The sequence below is a fragment of the Macaca fascicularis genome, chromosome 20 (assembly GCF_037993035.2).
Source record: "Macaca fascicularis isolate 582-1 chromosome 20, T2T-MFA8v1.1".
In the NCBI taxonomy this organism is placed as follows: Eukaryota; Metazoa; Chordata; class Mammalia; order Primates; family Cercopithecidae; genus Macaca; species Macaca fascicularis.
Genome location: NC_088394.1, coordinates 26,754,539 through 26,772,346, shown reverse-complemented (window position 1 = coordinate 26,772,346; position 17,808 = coordinate 26,754,539). Strand labels below are relative to the sequence as shown.

Sequence of the window (17,808 nt, the reverse complement as noted above, 5' to 3'; positions counted from 1 at the left end):
CTAGCCTGAACACCCCATGATGGTGGATTTATTCCCATCACAGATCTAGAGGATGGTGGATCTATTCACACAGTCAATTTGTGCCACCAGCAAAAGCCAAATAGAACATTTTAACTTCTCCCAAACTGCTCTTTTCTGGTTGAGAACCATTCCTCTTCCGATAACTTCGCTTTCTCTTCGCTTCACCACTGTTTGGCTTTCTTCTCTCTCACAGACAAACAAAAGGTGTATCAATTCAGGAAATTTACCATGAATGCAACACATGTCACAAAGAAGATGTGAGGGCACGAGGCCACTGGTTGGCTCACCAGCCACCAGCTGTGACTTGAAAAGCTCAAATTCAGAGTCTCAGCAAAATTACCCCTTACCACAAGCAAGGGGCCTTGGAGGTCACCTCGGAAACCACCGAAACGGTGAATATGAAATTTAAGGACAAGGGTCTATTATAGCAATCATAAACCAGCAGCCCACAGGCATAACCTGCTTACAGAGATGTATTGTGTCACTTTCACTTTTTTAGAAAAATTGAAAATAGATGCCAAGTTCAAAAAAAAAAAAAAAAAAAAAAAAAAAAGGAAATCCACCTGAAAATTGGGATTCCTGGCATCTCCTGAAAAAGTAATACCATCTGGCAATGGCAACCCTGGAACAGTATTCACACATGGGAACCATTGGCTGGAGCTGGGTGATGGCGCCCCCTTTCGACGGGGCCGAAGTGCTCCAGTTTCCACAGTGCACCCCACTCCCTGTGGTCACATGCCTGGTAGGCCTTGAAACTGTACACTATGTTGTGTGGCAAAAAGTGCAGGGAAATGGTAGACGTAGCCCTGTTTTGTCTTCAGATGTCCACACTCACTTCTAAAAGCCAAGAGGGAGGTGGGGAAGGGAGAGTGTGCCCTGGGACAATGTTCTAAGCCTGAGTGCTCCAAATCCTCCATGCATTTCAAAATGGGCCAATGTTATCAGGCTACCTACTTCCTATGGCATCGGAAACGGCAGCAAGTGACCACGAATTCCCCCATCCCTGTATGTGGACTGCTGCGATGTGATTTTGTAGCATTTTCCATTAGGAGGTGGTGTCTGTTTCTCTACCTGGGCTTGGCCTGGTGGCTTTCATTTTATTTTTATTTATTTTTCTATCTATCTATCTATCTATCTATCTATCTATCTATCTATCTATCTAAGATGGGGTCTCACTCTGTCACCCAGGCTGGAGTGCCATGGAATGAGTATGGCTCACTGTAGCCTTGACTTCCCTGTGCTCAAGTCATCCTCCTGCCTCAGCCTCCTGTGTAGCTGGGACCATAGGCATGCACCACATCACCCAGCTAACTTTATTATTATTATTATTATTGTTTGTAGAGATGAGGTCTCACTTTGTTGCCCAGGCTGGTCTTGAACTCCCAGTTTCAAGTGATCCTCTCGCCTCCCAAACTGCTAGGCTTACAGGCATGAGGCATGGCAGCCAGCCTTGCCTGGTGACTTTCTTTGGCTAACAGGACATTAGTAATCATGACCAAGCAGTCTTTAAAAAGTACCCAGGCATGGGCTTGTCCTCTCTTGCTGCCCTGAAATCACCAGTGCTAGAGAATAAGACTCTATGGGACCAAGATGGGCTGTCCTAGCCAAGGTCCTCAGGACAAACAAAACTGCCAGACATGTGAGTAAGGCTGTCCTAGACCATCTGGCCTAGCCACCTGCTAGCTCACTACAGAACAGCCCAGTCCACCCACAGACTCATGAGCAATCATAAAACGGTTGCTGTTTTAAGCCACTACATTTTGGGGTGGGTTGTCAGGCAGTAATAGTTAGCCGACAGACTTGGCTTGTCAAGGCCTGTGCTCTTCTCATCTCTAAAGCTTCTTTTGGGACTTATCTTGATGGCAGGTGCTGTCTGCAGCCCTAACTGTCTTCATTCTGCCATTGTCTCTCCTTGAGCCCAGGAGTGTAGGTGATTTTCAAGGACAGCAATCAAGGCCCCCAGACTAAATGACTTCTACTCTTGGATATTATAGTCCGTTGCTCTACACTGCCTCTGTAGAATCTGTGGCAAAATGTCCTATGTGGCTGACTTCTTTTTTGAGATGGAGTCTCACTCTGTCATCCAGGCTGGAGTCCAGTGGCGTGATCTCAGCTCACTGCAACCTCCACTTCCCAGGTTCAAGTGATTCTCCAACCTCAGCCTCCTGAGTAGCCAGGACAACAGGCACATGCCACCGCACCCAGCTAATTTTCATACTTTTAGTACAGACGGGGTTCTGACATGTTGGCCAGGCTTGTCTCAAACTCCTGACCTCAAGTGATCTGCCTGCCTCGGCCTCCCAAAATGCTGGCATTACAGACATGATCTACCATGCCTGGCCAGCTATGAAATGGATAGCAGTGGCTTTTGTCTGTCTGGCACCATGATCTTCACAGTACCCATGGCTTCCTCCAGGGAACCATTCTTTCCTCACCTTTCTCAGCCTTTTGGGTGGATATGACCCCACTCCTGGCCCTGGCTGGAGTGGATCTGTACAGATCTGACCCCACTGCTGGCTCAACCTGGACCATGCCAGACTGCCTCTCCCTGACCGTGGAGGAGGGAGGCTGGTTCAGGAGAGAGCTGGTTCTCGAACTAGGAAAAGAACTGTCTCTCTCACCTGAGGATTGCAAAGCAGATAGTAAAGGAAGCCTGGAGCCACTGGGGGCCATCTCTGGGCCACAAATGAAATGGCTGCCTGGTAGTAACTAGAGATGTGGGTCTCAAAGTGTGTTCTCTAAACCAGTAATGTCAGGATCACCTGGGAACTTGCTAGGAATTAAAACACTTACCTCTACCTCAGAGACACTGAAGCAGAAATTCTAGGATTGGGGCCCAATAATCTGATTTATTTTATTTTATTTATTTATTGAGACGGAGTCTTGCTCTGTTGCCCAGGCTGGAGCACGGTGGCGCGATCTTGGGTGACTGCAACCTCTGCCTCCTGGGTTCAAGCAATTCTCCTATCTCAGCCTCCTGAGTAGCTAGGACCACAGGTGCCCGCCACTATGCCTGGCTAACTTTTGTATTTTTAGTAGAGATGGGGTTTCACCATATTGGTCAGGCTGGTCTTGAACTCCTGACCTTAGGTGATCCACCCTCCTCAGCCTCCCAAAGTGCTGGGATTACAGGTGAGAGTCACCATGTCCGGCCAATCTGATTATTTAAATTATTATTTTATTTAAGAACAAAATAGAGACAAGGTCTCACTACACTGCCCAGGCTGGTCTTGAACTCCTGGGCTCAAATGAACCTCCTGCCTCAGCCTCCCAAAGTGCTAGGATTACAGGTATGAGCCACCATGCTTGGCCAATAATCTATGTTTTAATTGGCTTTGCAAAAGTAATTCTGATGCATGTCCAAGTTTGAGAACCTGTGGACTAGAGAAGTGTAAAGCTAAGAGATGGAACAGCTTCCCAAGAGACCATCTGAGCACCAGGATCCCACCATCCCTGGGGCCAAATCTACCCTTCTGGAATTTTCAGGTCTGTGAGCAAGACATTCTCCTTTGTTGCTTAGGCCGATTAGGGTTTCTGCCACTTGCTGTTAATGGGCGCTGGCTAATATATTAGGAGTCTCTGGACTTTGGCAGAATGGTCTTGCTGTTGTGGGTTTTCCTGACAGGAACGTGAAGTACAGGGCTGTCGAGTTCCTCTAATTCACTCGCACTGAGGGGTGTTGCTTTATTTCTGTGCTTGGCAGCTTGTCTGGGAAAAGTGGTTTAGATATATCACTTTCCTGGAGCACTCTGACAACTTGGACGGTAAACTTTCTGCATTAAAGACTAATGTCCTTTCATCCTCAAGAAGACAACAGGTTTCTGGAAGGAGATTATATTAGCTTTTTTGGAAGGCTTATGGATTGAGGCTGGAGTCACACAGGACATGAGGCCCTTTCATTAGAGCTAGGGACAGTTGCAGTGATAGAAAGGAATGAAGCTCTCTTGGAGTTGCATCACACGCACATTTAATTGACACAAGTTCAATTTTATGGGCTTAGCCTAAGAAAAAGGGGCAAGGGGAGAAATAACTCTTTATGGGGTACAAGCAAAAGGTTACACTTCTGGAATAGCAGACTACCTAATTCGGACCAACCTCTCTCTGGAACACAACTAGGAAACCTAGAAAATATTTTTAAATATTTAAAACATCTATTTGAAGAAAAGAGATCTGTTTGAAGGCATGGAGAGTGAACAGGGCTGTGAAGAATTATAGGGGTAATAGTACACTGGAGAAAGAAACTCAGAGACGTAGATCCAACCTCTTGGAGGCCTTTCCTCTTACGGTGCTACTGATTCTGATGAGAGCTGCCACAAGGCTGAGAAGTTGAGCAGAGCTTGCAACAAGCTCAGAGGCTACAGTCTGGGAGTGAGGGTGACCTGGAAGTAGCCAGGAGTGGAGGGCACAGAAAGGTTAACAATGTGGGCGAATCCAAATTACTACTGATTATATAAAATAGTAATAACGTCTAGTAATAAGAATCAGTAGTAATAATCACTAGAAATAATGTCTAGTGGTGTTTAAAAGCTAGAGAGAGTTAAAATGCATGACAATAGTATTTAAGTTGGGAAAGGAGAAAATGGAGCTAGAGTTTGTAAGATACTTCCACTAAATGAGAAGTGGTAAACTTGCTAATTTAAAGTAAACCCTAATAAGTCAAGAATGCATGTTGTAATCTTTGGTAATGACTAGAATAATAATAAAAAAAGAATGTATAACTAACAAGCTAATAGAGAGGAAAAAAGAGAAATAATACAAAGCAATCAGTTCAGAGGAAGGCAAGAAAGGAGAGAAAGAGAAACATAAAACAGGAAGAACAAATAAAAAGCAAACAATAAGATAGTAGATGTAAACTCACAAATATCAGCAATTACATTAAACATAAATGGACTAAATGCCCCCATTAAAACGCATAGATTGTTGGAAGATAAAACTAAATACCAGTTACATGCTGCTTGTAAGACAAACCTTAATATAAAGATACAGAAAGTTTGAAAGTGAAAGGATAAAAAACAGTACACCATATAAACACTAACCAAAAGACAGCTGGAAGTAGCTTTATGTCAGACAAAGTAGACTTTAAGGCAAAAAGCATTACTAGAGAGACAACACATAATGATAAAAGGTTCAATTCCCTTAGAAGATACAAAAAGTCAAATTCTGTGTGTACCAAAAATGACATCCCTCCCTGGCCCCAGATACAGAGTAAAGCATATAAGCAGCCCACCCTCCAGATGTCGTCTGAAGGAGAGTGACTTGGTTTGTGATTCTGCCACACGTTTAGGAAGTTTCAGGTTCCTTGTGCCTCTGGTGGTGTGAACATCCCAGTGCCCTGCACATGATGCCAGTGTCTAAAAACACACATTTCCCCTACAACCTTGACGTTAAACAAGGCCAACTGCTTCTTCTGGGGCTCAGCCAAGAAGCTGTGATTTTTCCCACACTGGAGGAGAGACTGACTGTCTTGGGCTTACTGAGAGCTGATATATCTGTATGAGGTCATCTATATAAACCCTACATGCTGCACTTACTCATCAATTTCAGGGATTTCTAAGCGTAACTCTGGTCTCCTGCACTTTACAGCCTTTACAGCCTAATATCTAGGTGAGATGTGGCTCTACCACAATCCCATTTCAGTGTGAGAGTAGTGACAATGCCAGGCTTTTCAGCTTTCCTCTTAGCCACAGAACTCTTTCTTCAAATTTGACTTATGTTAGAGCCAAGTATATTGAAGAAGGAAAGGCTGAGCTCCAAACCTTTCAAAATAAGAATTCCACTACCTAAAATAGTATCCTCTTTAAGAGTAATGATGGAACAAACCGCCCTAGGAAATAAATACCAGGGATAGCTGGTAATGTGATCTTTATTAAATGGACCCAGTGACATGTGTTTTTTATATGAACGCATGCTGCTTTGCCACGGTGGCCAGGAAGCTCAGTGTTACAACTGTGACTACTTTAGGCATTCATTTGTTCACCCCCTGGTTTCATCTTATTTTTCTACTCTTGTTTTCTCTCCAATTTCATTTCCTCAATTTATTTATTTATTTAATTTATTTTTCAGACAGAGTCTCTCTCTGTTGCCCAGGCTGGAGTACAGTGGTGCAATCTCAGCTCACTACAACCTCTGTCCCTCGGGTTCAAGCCATTCTCCTGCCTCAGCCTCCCGAGTAGCTGGGATTACAGGTGTGTGCCACCATGCCCAGGTTATTTTTTGTGTGTTTTTAGTAGAGATGGGGTTTTGCCACGCTGCCCAGGCTGGTCTCGAACTCCTGGGGTCAAGCGATCCATCGACCTTTGCCTCCCAAAGTGCGGGGATTAGAGGCGTGAGCCACTGCGCCCGACCTCGTGAAAGACTTTTCAAAGTCTTGCACTACCTACTGTATATAAAATTTGTTAGTCCATGTCAGAACTTTTTGGAGAAAGGCAGATCATAAATTAATTAAGCTCTGTTTCTCAAAGTGCTGGACATGAAAGCATATATTATGGGTTGAACTGTGTCCCCTAAAAAGGTCATTGAGGCCCTAACCCTTAGTACCTGTGATTGTGACCTTATTTGGAAATAGGGCGTTTGCAGATGATCAAGTTAAGATGAAGCCATTAGGTTGGGCTTTTCTCTGTCTTTATAAAAATGGCAAATTTGGACACAGAGACAGAGACATACATGGAGAATACCATGTACAGATTGGAGTTATGTTGCCACAAGCCAAGGAACTGTCAGAAGTTAGGAGAGAGGCCTGGAATGGACCACTCCCCAGTGCCTTCAGAAAATGACCCTTGCCAACACCTTGAATTTAGGCTTGGAGCCTTGAGAACTGTGAGATGATACGTCTCCATTGCTTGAGCCACTCTGATTGTGGTACTTCGTTATGGCTGCCCTAGCAAACTAACGCACTATGCCAGATGATTTTAGTTGATACCCGATTCAACTTTTAAAATACTAATAGTAATATATTTATATTGATGAGCATGAGAAAAAAGTATAACAAGTGACTCAAACCTCCGATTTTCAGGCATGTTACTGCTTAGGACTAGGCTGATGTGGGTATTAAGTAAGTGGTAACTAATGTGGGTAATTAAGCAAATAATAGTTCAGTTGGCACACGAGGGGCTTATAGTGGAGTAGTTAAGAGCAGAGATTCTGCAGTCCAGGTTCTCAAATACTGGCTTCATCACTTACAGGCTGTGTGACCTTGGACAGATTCCTTAACCTCTCTGTGCCTCCATCTCCTCTGTACAATAATATTGATAATAGCAGTATCTATTGCATGGGGCTGTGTGGATAATTAAATGCAAGATTACATATGTGGTCCTACACACAGCTTGGGAGCTAGTTCAGTGCTTTGTAAGTATTGACTCTTAATTTTGTTACTTGAATATGGAAAAAAAAGCAAACTTGGCACATACACAAAAGAGGGAAGTCCCGGCTAGCTTAGTAGGATGCTGGGAAAGGTACACGACCACCACTGAGCCACCCCTGCCCTACTAGGGGTTCTAGGGGGGTTCGTGCAGTGGCATACTTTTTTACCAACTTGTTTTGGAGGAACTTCTGAAAACCCATTTAGATTGGCTCAGATAGTGAAGACAGTACCAGCAGCATAGACTGGAGACTTGTCAACCTGAACAGCAGTCGGTGAGGCCAATCCAGGAGATGCAGAAGGAACAATAGCACCTGGGACTGCCACCCCCACTCCCCACCTGCTGAGGGAGCTCCAAGAGCGGACTCAGGCCTTCATCTCGCCCCATGCCTCCTTCTCCTCTCTATCCCCTTCCCGGCTCCCATCTCACCAAAGCTGACAGAACCAAAATTTGTCAGACTTTTCTGACATCTTACATGTTCTATTTGGCTCTTGACCCCTACAGATCATTTCTCCGTTATCTATTGAACAATGCGAGCGTGACGCTCTGTGACGCTATCGGCTGCAGGAACCTTGACATGCCACAGGATTGCCTCCCACTCCTACCTTCCTCGGGCCCCAGGCAGGCCTCTTTCCAGGCTCTGGGTCCCACCAAAAGGTCCCCAGCAACCAGTCTGGGGCTAGCTCTGCCCCATTGGAGTCTGGCTCCTCCAATACCTTGAATTTAGACTTCCAGCCTCGAGAACTGTGAGATGATACATTTCCATTGTTTGAGCCACTGCTTGTGGGACTTTGAAGGCCCCACTGGGATGCAGGTTCCAGGTGGCCACAGTTCTTCCTGGTTGTTACAGAGACCTAGGACAGGGGTCTTGGCACTGCATGGCTTGTGCACGCACAGATCCCAGCTCCGGGACCTGGGTTGCCTCAGTCTCCTTTGCTAGTGACACAGACTCAGATCCTACCCCAGTGTCTTAGTCTGTTTTCTGTTGTTTACAACAGAATAACTGAAACTAGGTAATACCAAAAGGAAAGGAATTTCTTTCTTGTAGAAGCCGAGAAGTCCAAGGTCAAGGGTGCTGCCTCTGATGAGGGCCTTCTTGCTGGTGGGGACTCTGCAGAGTCCCGAGGCAGTGCATGGTGAGGGGATGAGTGTGCTAGCTCAGGTCTCTCTTCCTCTTCCTATAAAGCCACCAGTCCTACTCCCATGATAACCCTTTAATCCATTAATCCATCAATGCATTAATCCACTGGACAAGCTTCATGACCTCTTCACCTCTTGAAGGGCCCACCTCTCAATACTGCCACATTAGGGATTAAATTTCAACATGAGTCTTGGAGGGGGCAAATATTCAAACCATAGCACTCAGCCACATGACAAGCCATGGCCCCCCATCACTGCAGGCTCCCCAACACCCAGGTTCTTACCCTAGGTTGTTTAAGATAGAAAGTCACAACTAATCTCATACCTACAACTGGCTCCCTAGCAAGCCCAATGACTGTCTGGATCCATCCCCTGGTAACATCGAGACTGAGCCCCCACCCTCTACATCTTGAACCACCTGGTCTCTTCCTTGGTCACCTCGCATCCTCCCCAGCTCCCTATAGGCCAGGCTCCACGTGGCAGCCAGAGGAATCTTGTTGAAATGTAAACCAACATGGCAGCCCCTGCTACAAAGACTCAGCTGCCACTTGCCTGCCGTGTGCCTCAGTTCCTCATCTGTGAAATGGGGACAATTGCAGAACCTACCTTAAAGGCTAGTTATAAGGATTATATGAGATGATAGAAGCAAAAGCTTATAATAGTGGCTGGCTCATCCTAAGTAGTGAATAAATGTAACCTCTCATGTCATTAGAACGTAGACAAAGCTGGTCTTTTCACCATCAACTCTTTTGTACCTTCAGAATTGTGTGCCATTTGTACATATTATTACTCATCTGAAGTAAGCAAGTTCATTTAAGAGTAAAATAAATAAATAAATAGAAGAAATTTTCAATGATAACCACATCTTGGTGGTGGAATCAGAAAGTCGCTCTCATGGTTACTTTTATGCGTTGACTTGACTGGGCCACAGGGAACCCAGATAACTGGTCAAAGATTATTCTGAGTGTTTCTGAAAGAGCATTTTTGGATGACATTAACATATTCATCAGGAGAGTAAGGCAGATTGCCCTCCACCATCTGAGTGGGCCTCGGCCAATCAGGTGACGGCCTGAATCAAACAAAAAGACCAGCCCTCCCCCAAGTGAGGGCGACTTCTCCAGTCAACTGCCTTGGACTTCACCTCCGACATAGGCTCCTCCTGCACGGTGGCCCCTGAACTAGAGGACTCGCTCCTCCACAGCTGCATGAGCCAGTTCCTTATCCTAAGCTCTCTCTCTCACTCTCCCTCCATATCCTTTCCATTCTGTTGCTCTGCAGACCCCTGACTAATACATTTGCTAAAGGGCAGCTCAGCCCTCTGCAAGGAGGGTAATGAAGTGCAACCTCCCATCACGGCACCCCAGAGAGTGACCCAGCCCCAGCCCTGCTCCCCTGCTCAGGGGCCCCCAGAACTCTTACCGGAGCATATCCTCTCCTGGTCTGGGAGCACAGCAGGGGCTTGGGGAGTCAGGTTTGGCTCAGATTTGGTGGGAATGAAAACCTCAGCATTGTCCTTCCGCTTTGCAGACAAATTCCTTTCCCTTTTATGACCTGTAGGAAAACAAATGTTTCATGTAAGACACTGAGCGCAAGCAAGTTGGGCATTCTGTTCAGGCGTTTGTTCATTATTCATTCACTTACTCATTCAACAAATGTCTATGGAACTACTCTGTGTAGTTTGGGATTAGAGATGTGAATAATGCAGGCGACGAAACAAGTTTGCCGAGAGCCATGGTGTGCCCAGCACCACATTTTGGTAAGTACATAAAAGATTTTAGGACATGCACAGGTTTTCAAATTTTAATGTTTCTTGGCTAGGCGGCCAGGCAGTGGCTCACACCTGTAATCCTGGTGCTTTGGGAGGCCGTGGTGGGGGAATTGCTTGAGCCCAGGAGTTAAAGACCAGCCTAGGTAACATAGTGAGACCCTGTCTCTAAAAAAAAAAAAAAAAAATGAAAAATGAAAAAAATAGGCTGGGCACAGTGGCTCACGCCTGTAACCCCAGCACTTTAGGAGGCCAAGACAGGTGGACCACCTGAAGTCAGGAGTTTGAGACCAGCCTGGTCAACATGGTGAAACCCCATCTCTACTAAAAATACAAAAATTAGCTGGGCATGGTGGCAGGCGCCTGTAATCCCAGCTACTTGGGAGGCTGAGGCATGAGAATTGCTTGAACCCAGAAGGTGGAGGTTGCAGTGAGCTGAGATTGTGCCACTGGACTCCAGCCTGGGGGACAGAGCAAGACTCCATCCCCACCCCCTACCAAAAAAAAAAGTCAGGGGTGTTGGCACGTGCTTGTAGTCCCAGCTGCTCTGGAGGCTATGGCAGGAGGATCACTTCCAGGAATTTGAGGCTACAGTGAGTTACGATCGTGCCACTGCACTTCGGCCTGGGTGACAGGGCAAGACCTTATCTCAGAAAAAACCAACAAAACAAAACATGCACAATGTCAAGAAATTCAAATTCTCTCTTTTCACTTTATGCCCCAGCATCACTCGAACTGTACCTGGCATCAACTGTTCTGTGGCCTGGCCCTTCACACCCAGGAATGGCTGTCAGGTCCCCTGCTTTTCCAGGGTGGAGACTCAGTCACCTCTTTAGAGCTCCGTCCCCTCCCTCCCCGTCTCCCCTGCAGCCATGCCATCTGCAGGCCCAGTGGGCCCCACATGGGACCATTATTAACACTGCCCTGACCACTTGCTGCTCCCGCAGGTGCGCCTAACACCTTTGTTCCTTTGGCAAAGGTTCCCTGAGGGGCTGCAATGTGCCAGGCGTGTGCTGCATGCTGGGGAAGCGGAGGGTAAGAGCCGGCCTGTGTCTACAGGCTGGTGGATGGGGAGGTGTGGTGGGTGGAGAGAAAGACAACTGGGGCCAGTGAACCCAGCGCCATGATGACGCTACGGGAGCACAGGGGAGAGCTGGCCTAAGTGGATGCGGTGGGAGTGTGAAGAAGGCTTTGTGCAAGAAGCAACTTCTGAGTACAGTCTGGAGGGAAAAGCAGAGAGCCAGGTTTCAGGGTTCTGAGTGGAGAGGAAAGGGACTGTGGTCATCCAGGCAGAGGGAACAGCCCAAGCAGGGTCTGGGGTGAGAACAAACATGGTGACAGCATGTCTGATGGACAAATGTCTTCTCTGGAGATGTCCATTATTGGGTGTGGATTTTCCAGGGCTGAACTGTGTCCCCTTCAAACTCTTTTTTTTTTTTTTGACAGGGTCTCACTCTGTCACCGAGGCTGGAGTGCAGTGGCACAATCATGGCTCATTGCAGCCTCAACCTCTCAGATTTAAGTGATCCTCCTGCCTCAGCCTCTCAAGTGGCTAGGACTAAAGGTATGCACTACTACGTCTGGGTAATTTTTTTAAAAATTTTTTTGTAGAGATGGGGTCTTGCCATGTTTCCCAGGCTGATCTGGAACTCAACTGATCCTCCCGCCTTGGCTGCCAAAACTGTTGGGATTACAGACATGAGCCACTGTGCCCAGCCCCCTCCAAACTCATACACTGAAATCCTAGCTGTCAGTATCCCTGACTGTATTTGGGCACAAGGTCTTTAAAGAGGTAATTAAGTAAAAACAAGGTCAAATGGGTGGGCTCTAATCCAATATAACTTCTCCCAAGAAGAGGAGATTAGGACACAGACACACGCAGAGGGAAGATCACGGGAAGACACAGGAAGATGGCCGTCTACAAGCCGCAAAGAAAGGCCTCAGAAGAAACTGACTCTTGATCTCAAGCTTCCAGTCTCCAGAACTATGAGACAGTAAATTCCTGCTGCTTAAGCCACCAGTCTGTGGTACTTAGTCATGGCAACCCTCACAAACTGACATAGCGTCTGATTCCAAACATTCCCTCATTTCTCTTTCCTTAGGTTTACCATGGTTCAGAAAAGATTGTCTTCTCTTGGCACACCCAGCTTTGAGAGTGCACATGAATAGGAGACAGAGGTGCAGGCAGAGGCCAGACCAGCCCGAGTCAAAGCTTAGGAACAGAGGATGGAGACGGTTGCAAGTAGGCCTCTCTTCACCTCCCAAGTCCTCCTCTCTCCTCCCTGCCCCTCACCAATCGTTTTGCTTGTTCTACTTTCCAAGATCTTTCTTGACAAACCTCCTCCATTGGACGCTGCTGTTTCTGCGTGTCAGCATCCTCCCTCCTTCAGGTTCACCTTGAGTTTCTTTTGGAAATGAGGGCTTTACTGTACTATCGTGTGACTGGGTGGTGATAACCACACCCCTTAGTCCTATTGGTTGGCCCTGGCCAATCAGAGCCACGGTGATCCAATCAGAGACAGCATGTGACCCTGTGTGTGCCAGCATCCTCCCTCCTTCAGGTTCACCTTGAGTTTCTTTTGGAGATAAGAGCTTTACTGCACTATCATGTGGCTGGGTGGTGATAACCACACCCCTTAGTCCTATTGGCTGGACCTGGCCAATCAGACCCACGGTGATCCAATCCAAGACAGCATGTGACCCCCTGTGGGTTAGAGAACCAGGTCCGGGACTTTTGCTGGGGCCTTTGGGGAAAGAAAAATTCACTTTCTGAGAGGTTGCAAAGTCAGTGTCTTATTTAAAGGCAATTCTGCCTTTGTATGTTGGATAGTCTACTAAGAATGGAAGCAAGACCCAGGAAAGCAGAGAAGGAGAATGAGAGCAAGAGGCAGACAGAGATGGGAGAAGAGAGAGGGAAGAGGCCAGAAGGGAAAAGGGAGTGGGAAGAGAGGAGATGGGAGAGAGATGGAGAGGCAGAGGGAAAGGGAGAGGAAGAGGGAGAGGGGAGAAAATGAGTCTTGCTACATCTCAGAACCTTTCAGTTACTCAAGTCAATAAATAGTCTCTTAGCTTAAGCTACTGTGTATTAGCCAACTGGTATGTAGATGCTGCAAAACATCTTACAATGTACAGAACAGACACCTCCAACTATCTGCCAGGAATTTACCATCTGGAATTTCAGGGCCCTGAGGAAGCCTTTGGGAAGCTCTGCATCTTGCAATCAACAGAGACCTGACTGATATACCCCCCTGGCCTGTGAGACACTCTAACCAAAGTGGAATTCAAAGGACCACTGGAAGTTTAAGTCCTGCTATTAGATGCAGAGACGCCAATGGCAAAGAAATGATACACAAGACAGAGCTCACTTTTGGAAGCTGGGTTAAATTCCAGCACCACGAGGGTGTCTGGGCCCAGGGCAGAGCGTCCTTCTGTCTCCTGTTCCCCGGGAACATCTTTCTGTGTTGAAACCCCACTGGAAGGAGGGCGGTCATCTCTGGGATGGCCCACCAGCGCCGGGTCCTCTGGCTCAGGCTCAGAGAGTATGTCTTCCTCGATAGAGTCATACTCATCGCTGGAACAATCCTTTTGTTTCCTTTGTAGATTTACACTAAGTTCCAGGCTTTTTCTCAGCTCCTGCAAAAAGCCCAGAAGAGAGACGAGAGATAAATATGGTACCTTGAGAAAAACTTATTTGAAAATAGATCATTTGAACCGAGGAATTATTCTCCCCAAACTAACATTTAACAATATTATCTCAACCCTTGTGTTGTCGCTGCTTTGAAGATGAGAAAACAAAGGGCAGGGGAAAATGAGCAACTCCCTGGACAGAGCAGTGTTGTTAATATTAACTGTGGTGTTTGTATCCTGGAGATGCTGGGGGAAGGTGGGGTGGGGGAGGGGGGAGTGCACATGTGAAGGAGAGGGAGAGAGAAACAGACAATATGGCTTGTTAAAATCTGGGGCTTGTTCAAACAGATTGTAGAGTCCCACCCACTGATTCAGCGGGTCTGGGATGGGGCCTGAGGAAATGCATTTCTAATAAGGTGATCCTGATACTGCTGGTCCAGGGACCACGCTTTGACTATGAACTCCCAAAGGCCTCCAAATGACCCTCAAATCCCAGATGGTAAAATGTCTGGCCGGTAGTCGTTGGGGGCTGTCCTGCATATTGTAGGGTGTTGAGCAGCATCTAAATGTCATACTATTTAGCACTTAACTACAACTGCTTGACGATTTTTTTCATGTTTCTTTTGTCTACATGAAATTGTAGATTCCTTACGGCTAAGCATTAAGATCTATACTTAGAGTGACCAGGACATGAATCACCCAAACCAAGATATTTCAGAGAGAAAGCGAGCACTACTATATTTACACTGGGACAAAAAAAAGTATAAACGGAGCTGGGACAGTGGCTCATGTTTGTAATCCCATCATTTTGGGAGGCCGAGGCAAAAGGACTGCTTGAGACCAGGAGTTCAAGACCAGCCTGGGCAACATAGTGAGACTCTGTTTGGGCAAACCAGTATGTTTGGTCAGCCTAGCTATACTACCCCTTGTAGCCTGTATAGTATCTATCCAATGTAGTTCTAAAAAAATGAGAAGCAATCAATAAAGGTTTGATAATTGACCAATAAACATAACAGTTATCGCAGTAGGCTGAATAAGGGCTCCCCAAAGATGTTCATGTCCTAATCCCTGGAACCTGTGAATTCCTGAGGGCTCAGGAGGAAGTGAGGAACACCGTATAGAACACTTTTACCATCTTAGAGAAATCATCCTACACAGACCCATGATAGAAATATAGATGTTACAGACACCACTGGTGAGGACTCAGGAAATGAACATGTAACTGAAAACTGGAGCCCAGGGAATCCTGTTATGTAGCAGTAGAATCTTAGCTGAATTGTGTCCTACAGTGTTGTGGAAAGCAGAACATGTAAGAGATGAAGTTGGATATTTAACTCAGGAGATTTCCAAGCAAAGTGCTGAAGATTCAGTCTGTTTTTCTCCTGCTGCTTAAAGCAAAATGTGAGAGGAAAGAGACAGACTGAGGGAAGAACTGTTAAGGAAAAGGGAACCAGGACTTGGCGATTTGGATGATTTTTAGCCTATCCAGATTGCAGAAGATTCTAAAATTAGGAGATTCACTGTCAGGAAAGTATGCTATGGAGAGAAAACTAAAGGTGTGGCTGGACAACCTTTTTTCTTGTACCTCAGAAGGATGCAAAGTGCAAAATATTCAGTCGTATGGAGGGCTCTTTCAGGAGATTAGACATGTGGCTCATGGATCCCCTTAGACATCTCAGCGGAAGCCAGGACAGAGGGGGGATTTTCCAGGAAAGATTTGCAGAGGAGTCCCTTGTCTAAAGGAGCAAATCCTAGAGACATACATGGGAGTCCCACATGACTTCTGAGAATGTCATACCAGGAGAAACACTGCCAGCTTGGACTGAATGGCAGAAAGAAAGAACAGAACGAAAGAAGGTTGTCAGACTCCCCAAAATTCTACGGGCAGGAAATTGGCTGATGAAATGGCTCATCTACAAACACAGGCTGCTCTTCCTGAAAAAGGAAGAATGACTCCAAGGATGAAGCTGTGGGCCAAGAGAACAGAGCCCCGAACCACAGAGAATTATTTCCAGGCCTTGAAAGCTAATGGAGTTTGCCCATTGGGCTTTAAAATTGCCTGGGTTTGGTGATTCCTCTTTTTTCCCTTTTACTTGCCCTCCTTTTAAATGGGAATTTTGATATGATTTGATTGTGTTCCCACCCAAATCTCACCGTGAAATGTAATAATCCCCATGTGTCAAGGGCGGGGCCAGGTGGAGATAACTGAATCATGGGGGCAGTTTCCCCATACTGTTCTCGTGGTAGAGAACAGTCTCACGAGATCTGCTGATTTTATAAAGGGGAGTTCCCCTGCACAAGCTCTCTTGCCTGCCACCATGTAAGCTGTGACTTTGCTCCTTCTTTGCCTTCTGCCATGACTGTGAGGCCCCCCCAGTCATGTGGAACTGTGAGTCCATTAAACCTCTTTCCCTTATAAATTACCCAGTCTCAGGTATGTCTTTATTAGCAGTGTGAGAACAGACTCATACAGGAATGTTGTTAATTGTTATCCTATGCCTGATCCACCATTATATTTGGGAACAGATAACTTGTTTTCTAGTTTCACTCATCTATAGATGAGAAAAAGTTTTGCCCCAAGATAGGTCATACCCAGGGTCTTACCCATAACCAATTTAGATGATGAGATTTTGGGCTGATGAGACTTAGATGATATTCTGGACTTGAGTTGATATGGTAATGGATTCAGAGTTTTGGAAAACTTGGGATGGGATGGATGGATTTTGCATGTGGGATGGAGATGAATCTTTGGGGGCCAGAGGGTAGTCTGTGGTAGGCTGGATAAATGGTCCCCAAAGATGTCCATATCCTAGCCCCTGGGAGCTGTGGAGATGCTGCCTTACAGGGCAAAGGGACTTTGAAGATGTGATCAGGTGAAGAATCTCCAGATGGGGAGAGGAGCCTGGATTATCCAGGTGAGTCCAATGTAATCACAGGGGTCCTATGAGAGAGAAGCAGGAAGATCAAAGTCAAATAGAGAATATGTAAGAATGGAAGCAGAGGTCAGGGAGGAGCGAGCTATAGTGCTGGATTTGAAACAGGAGGACATGCCGGGCGCGGTGGCTCACGCCTGTAATCCCAGCACTTTGGGAGGCCGAGGCGGGCGGATCACAAGGTCAGGAGATCGAGACCACGGTGAAACCCCATCTCTACTAAAAATACAAAAAATTAGCCGGGCGCGGTGGCGGGCGCCTGTAGTCCCAGCTACTCAGGAGGCTGAGGCAGGAGAATGGCGTAAACCCAGGAGGCGGAGCTTGCAGTGAGCCGAGATCGCGCCACTGCACTCCAGCCTGGGCGACAGAGCGAGACTCCGTCTCAAAAAACAAAAACAAAACAACAAAAAAAAACAAAACAAAAAAAAAAAAAAAGAAAGAAAAAAGAAACAGGAGGACGTGACCACAAGGCAAGGGATGTAGGTGGCCTCTACAGTCTGAAAAAGGCAAGGGGATGAGCTTTCCTCTCAAGCCTCCAGAAGGAATGCAGTTCTGCCAATGCCTTGATTTTAGACCAGTGAAACTGATTTTGGATTTCTGACCTCCAGAACTAAGCCACCAAGTTTACAGCAAGTTGTTACAGCAGCAAATAAGAAACAAATACAGCTGTCTCTTTTTAGAGTTCTCCCCTTCCATCCCTTGATATCAAGTATTGGTGATACACATTTAATAAAATTAATTATCTCTGTTGCCCACTGCAGTGGTGTGATCACAACTCACTGCAGCCTCAACCTCCTGGGCTCGAGTGAGCCTCCCATCTCAGCCTCCTGTGTAGCTGGGACTACAGGTATGAGCCACCACACCCAGATACCAGTGATATTTACTGGGCAACTAGAACACTGCCTGGCACATAGTAGGTGCTCGACCAATATCTGCTGAATGACTGAATAGATTCCATTGATGA

At 46.4% G+C, this 17,808-nt stretch overlaps 1 protein-coding gene and 1 long non-coding RNA gene across 8 annotated transcripts in view; one reads left to right on the top strand and one right to left on the bottom strand.

Moving 5' to 3' along the window:
* KATNIP (katanin interacting protein) overlaps window positions 1–17,808 on the bottom strand; it is a 233,211-nt gene that overhangs the window by 89,556 nt on the left and 125,847 nt on the right. For all 5 annotated transcript variants that reach the window (XR_012428739.1, XM_045381681.3, XM_005591524.5 and 2 more), the window contains 2 exons: window positions 13,650–13,917; window positions 9,939–10,070 (listed from right to left, as the gene is read on the bottom strand). Coding sequence is in view for 4 of the 5 variants with exons in the window: in XM_045381681.3 (XP_045237616.2) it covers window positions 9,939–10,070; window positions 13,650–13,917 (400 nt within the window). In the remaining variant the exon portion in view is untranslated. The remainder of the gene's footprint in view (window positions 1–9,938; window positions 10,071–13,649; window positions 13,918–17,808) is intronic.
* The window catches only part of LOC101866346 (uncharacterized), a 69,818-nt gene that overhangs the window by 27,183 nt on the left and 24,827 nt on the right, over window positions 1–17,808 (top strand). For 2 of the 3 annotated variants that reach the window (XR_012428740.1, XR_012428741.1), the window contains exon 2: window positions 11,731–11,848. The exons of the other annotated variant lie outside the window; for it this stretch is intronic. This is a non-coding gene — a long non-coding RNA (uncharacterized lncRNA). The remainder of the gene's footprint in view (window positions 1–11,730; window positions 11,849–17,808) is intronic. 3 annotated transcript variants of the gene reach the window in all.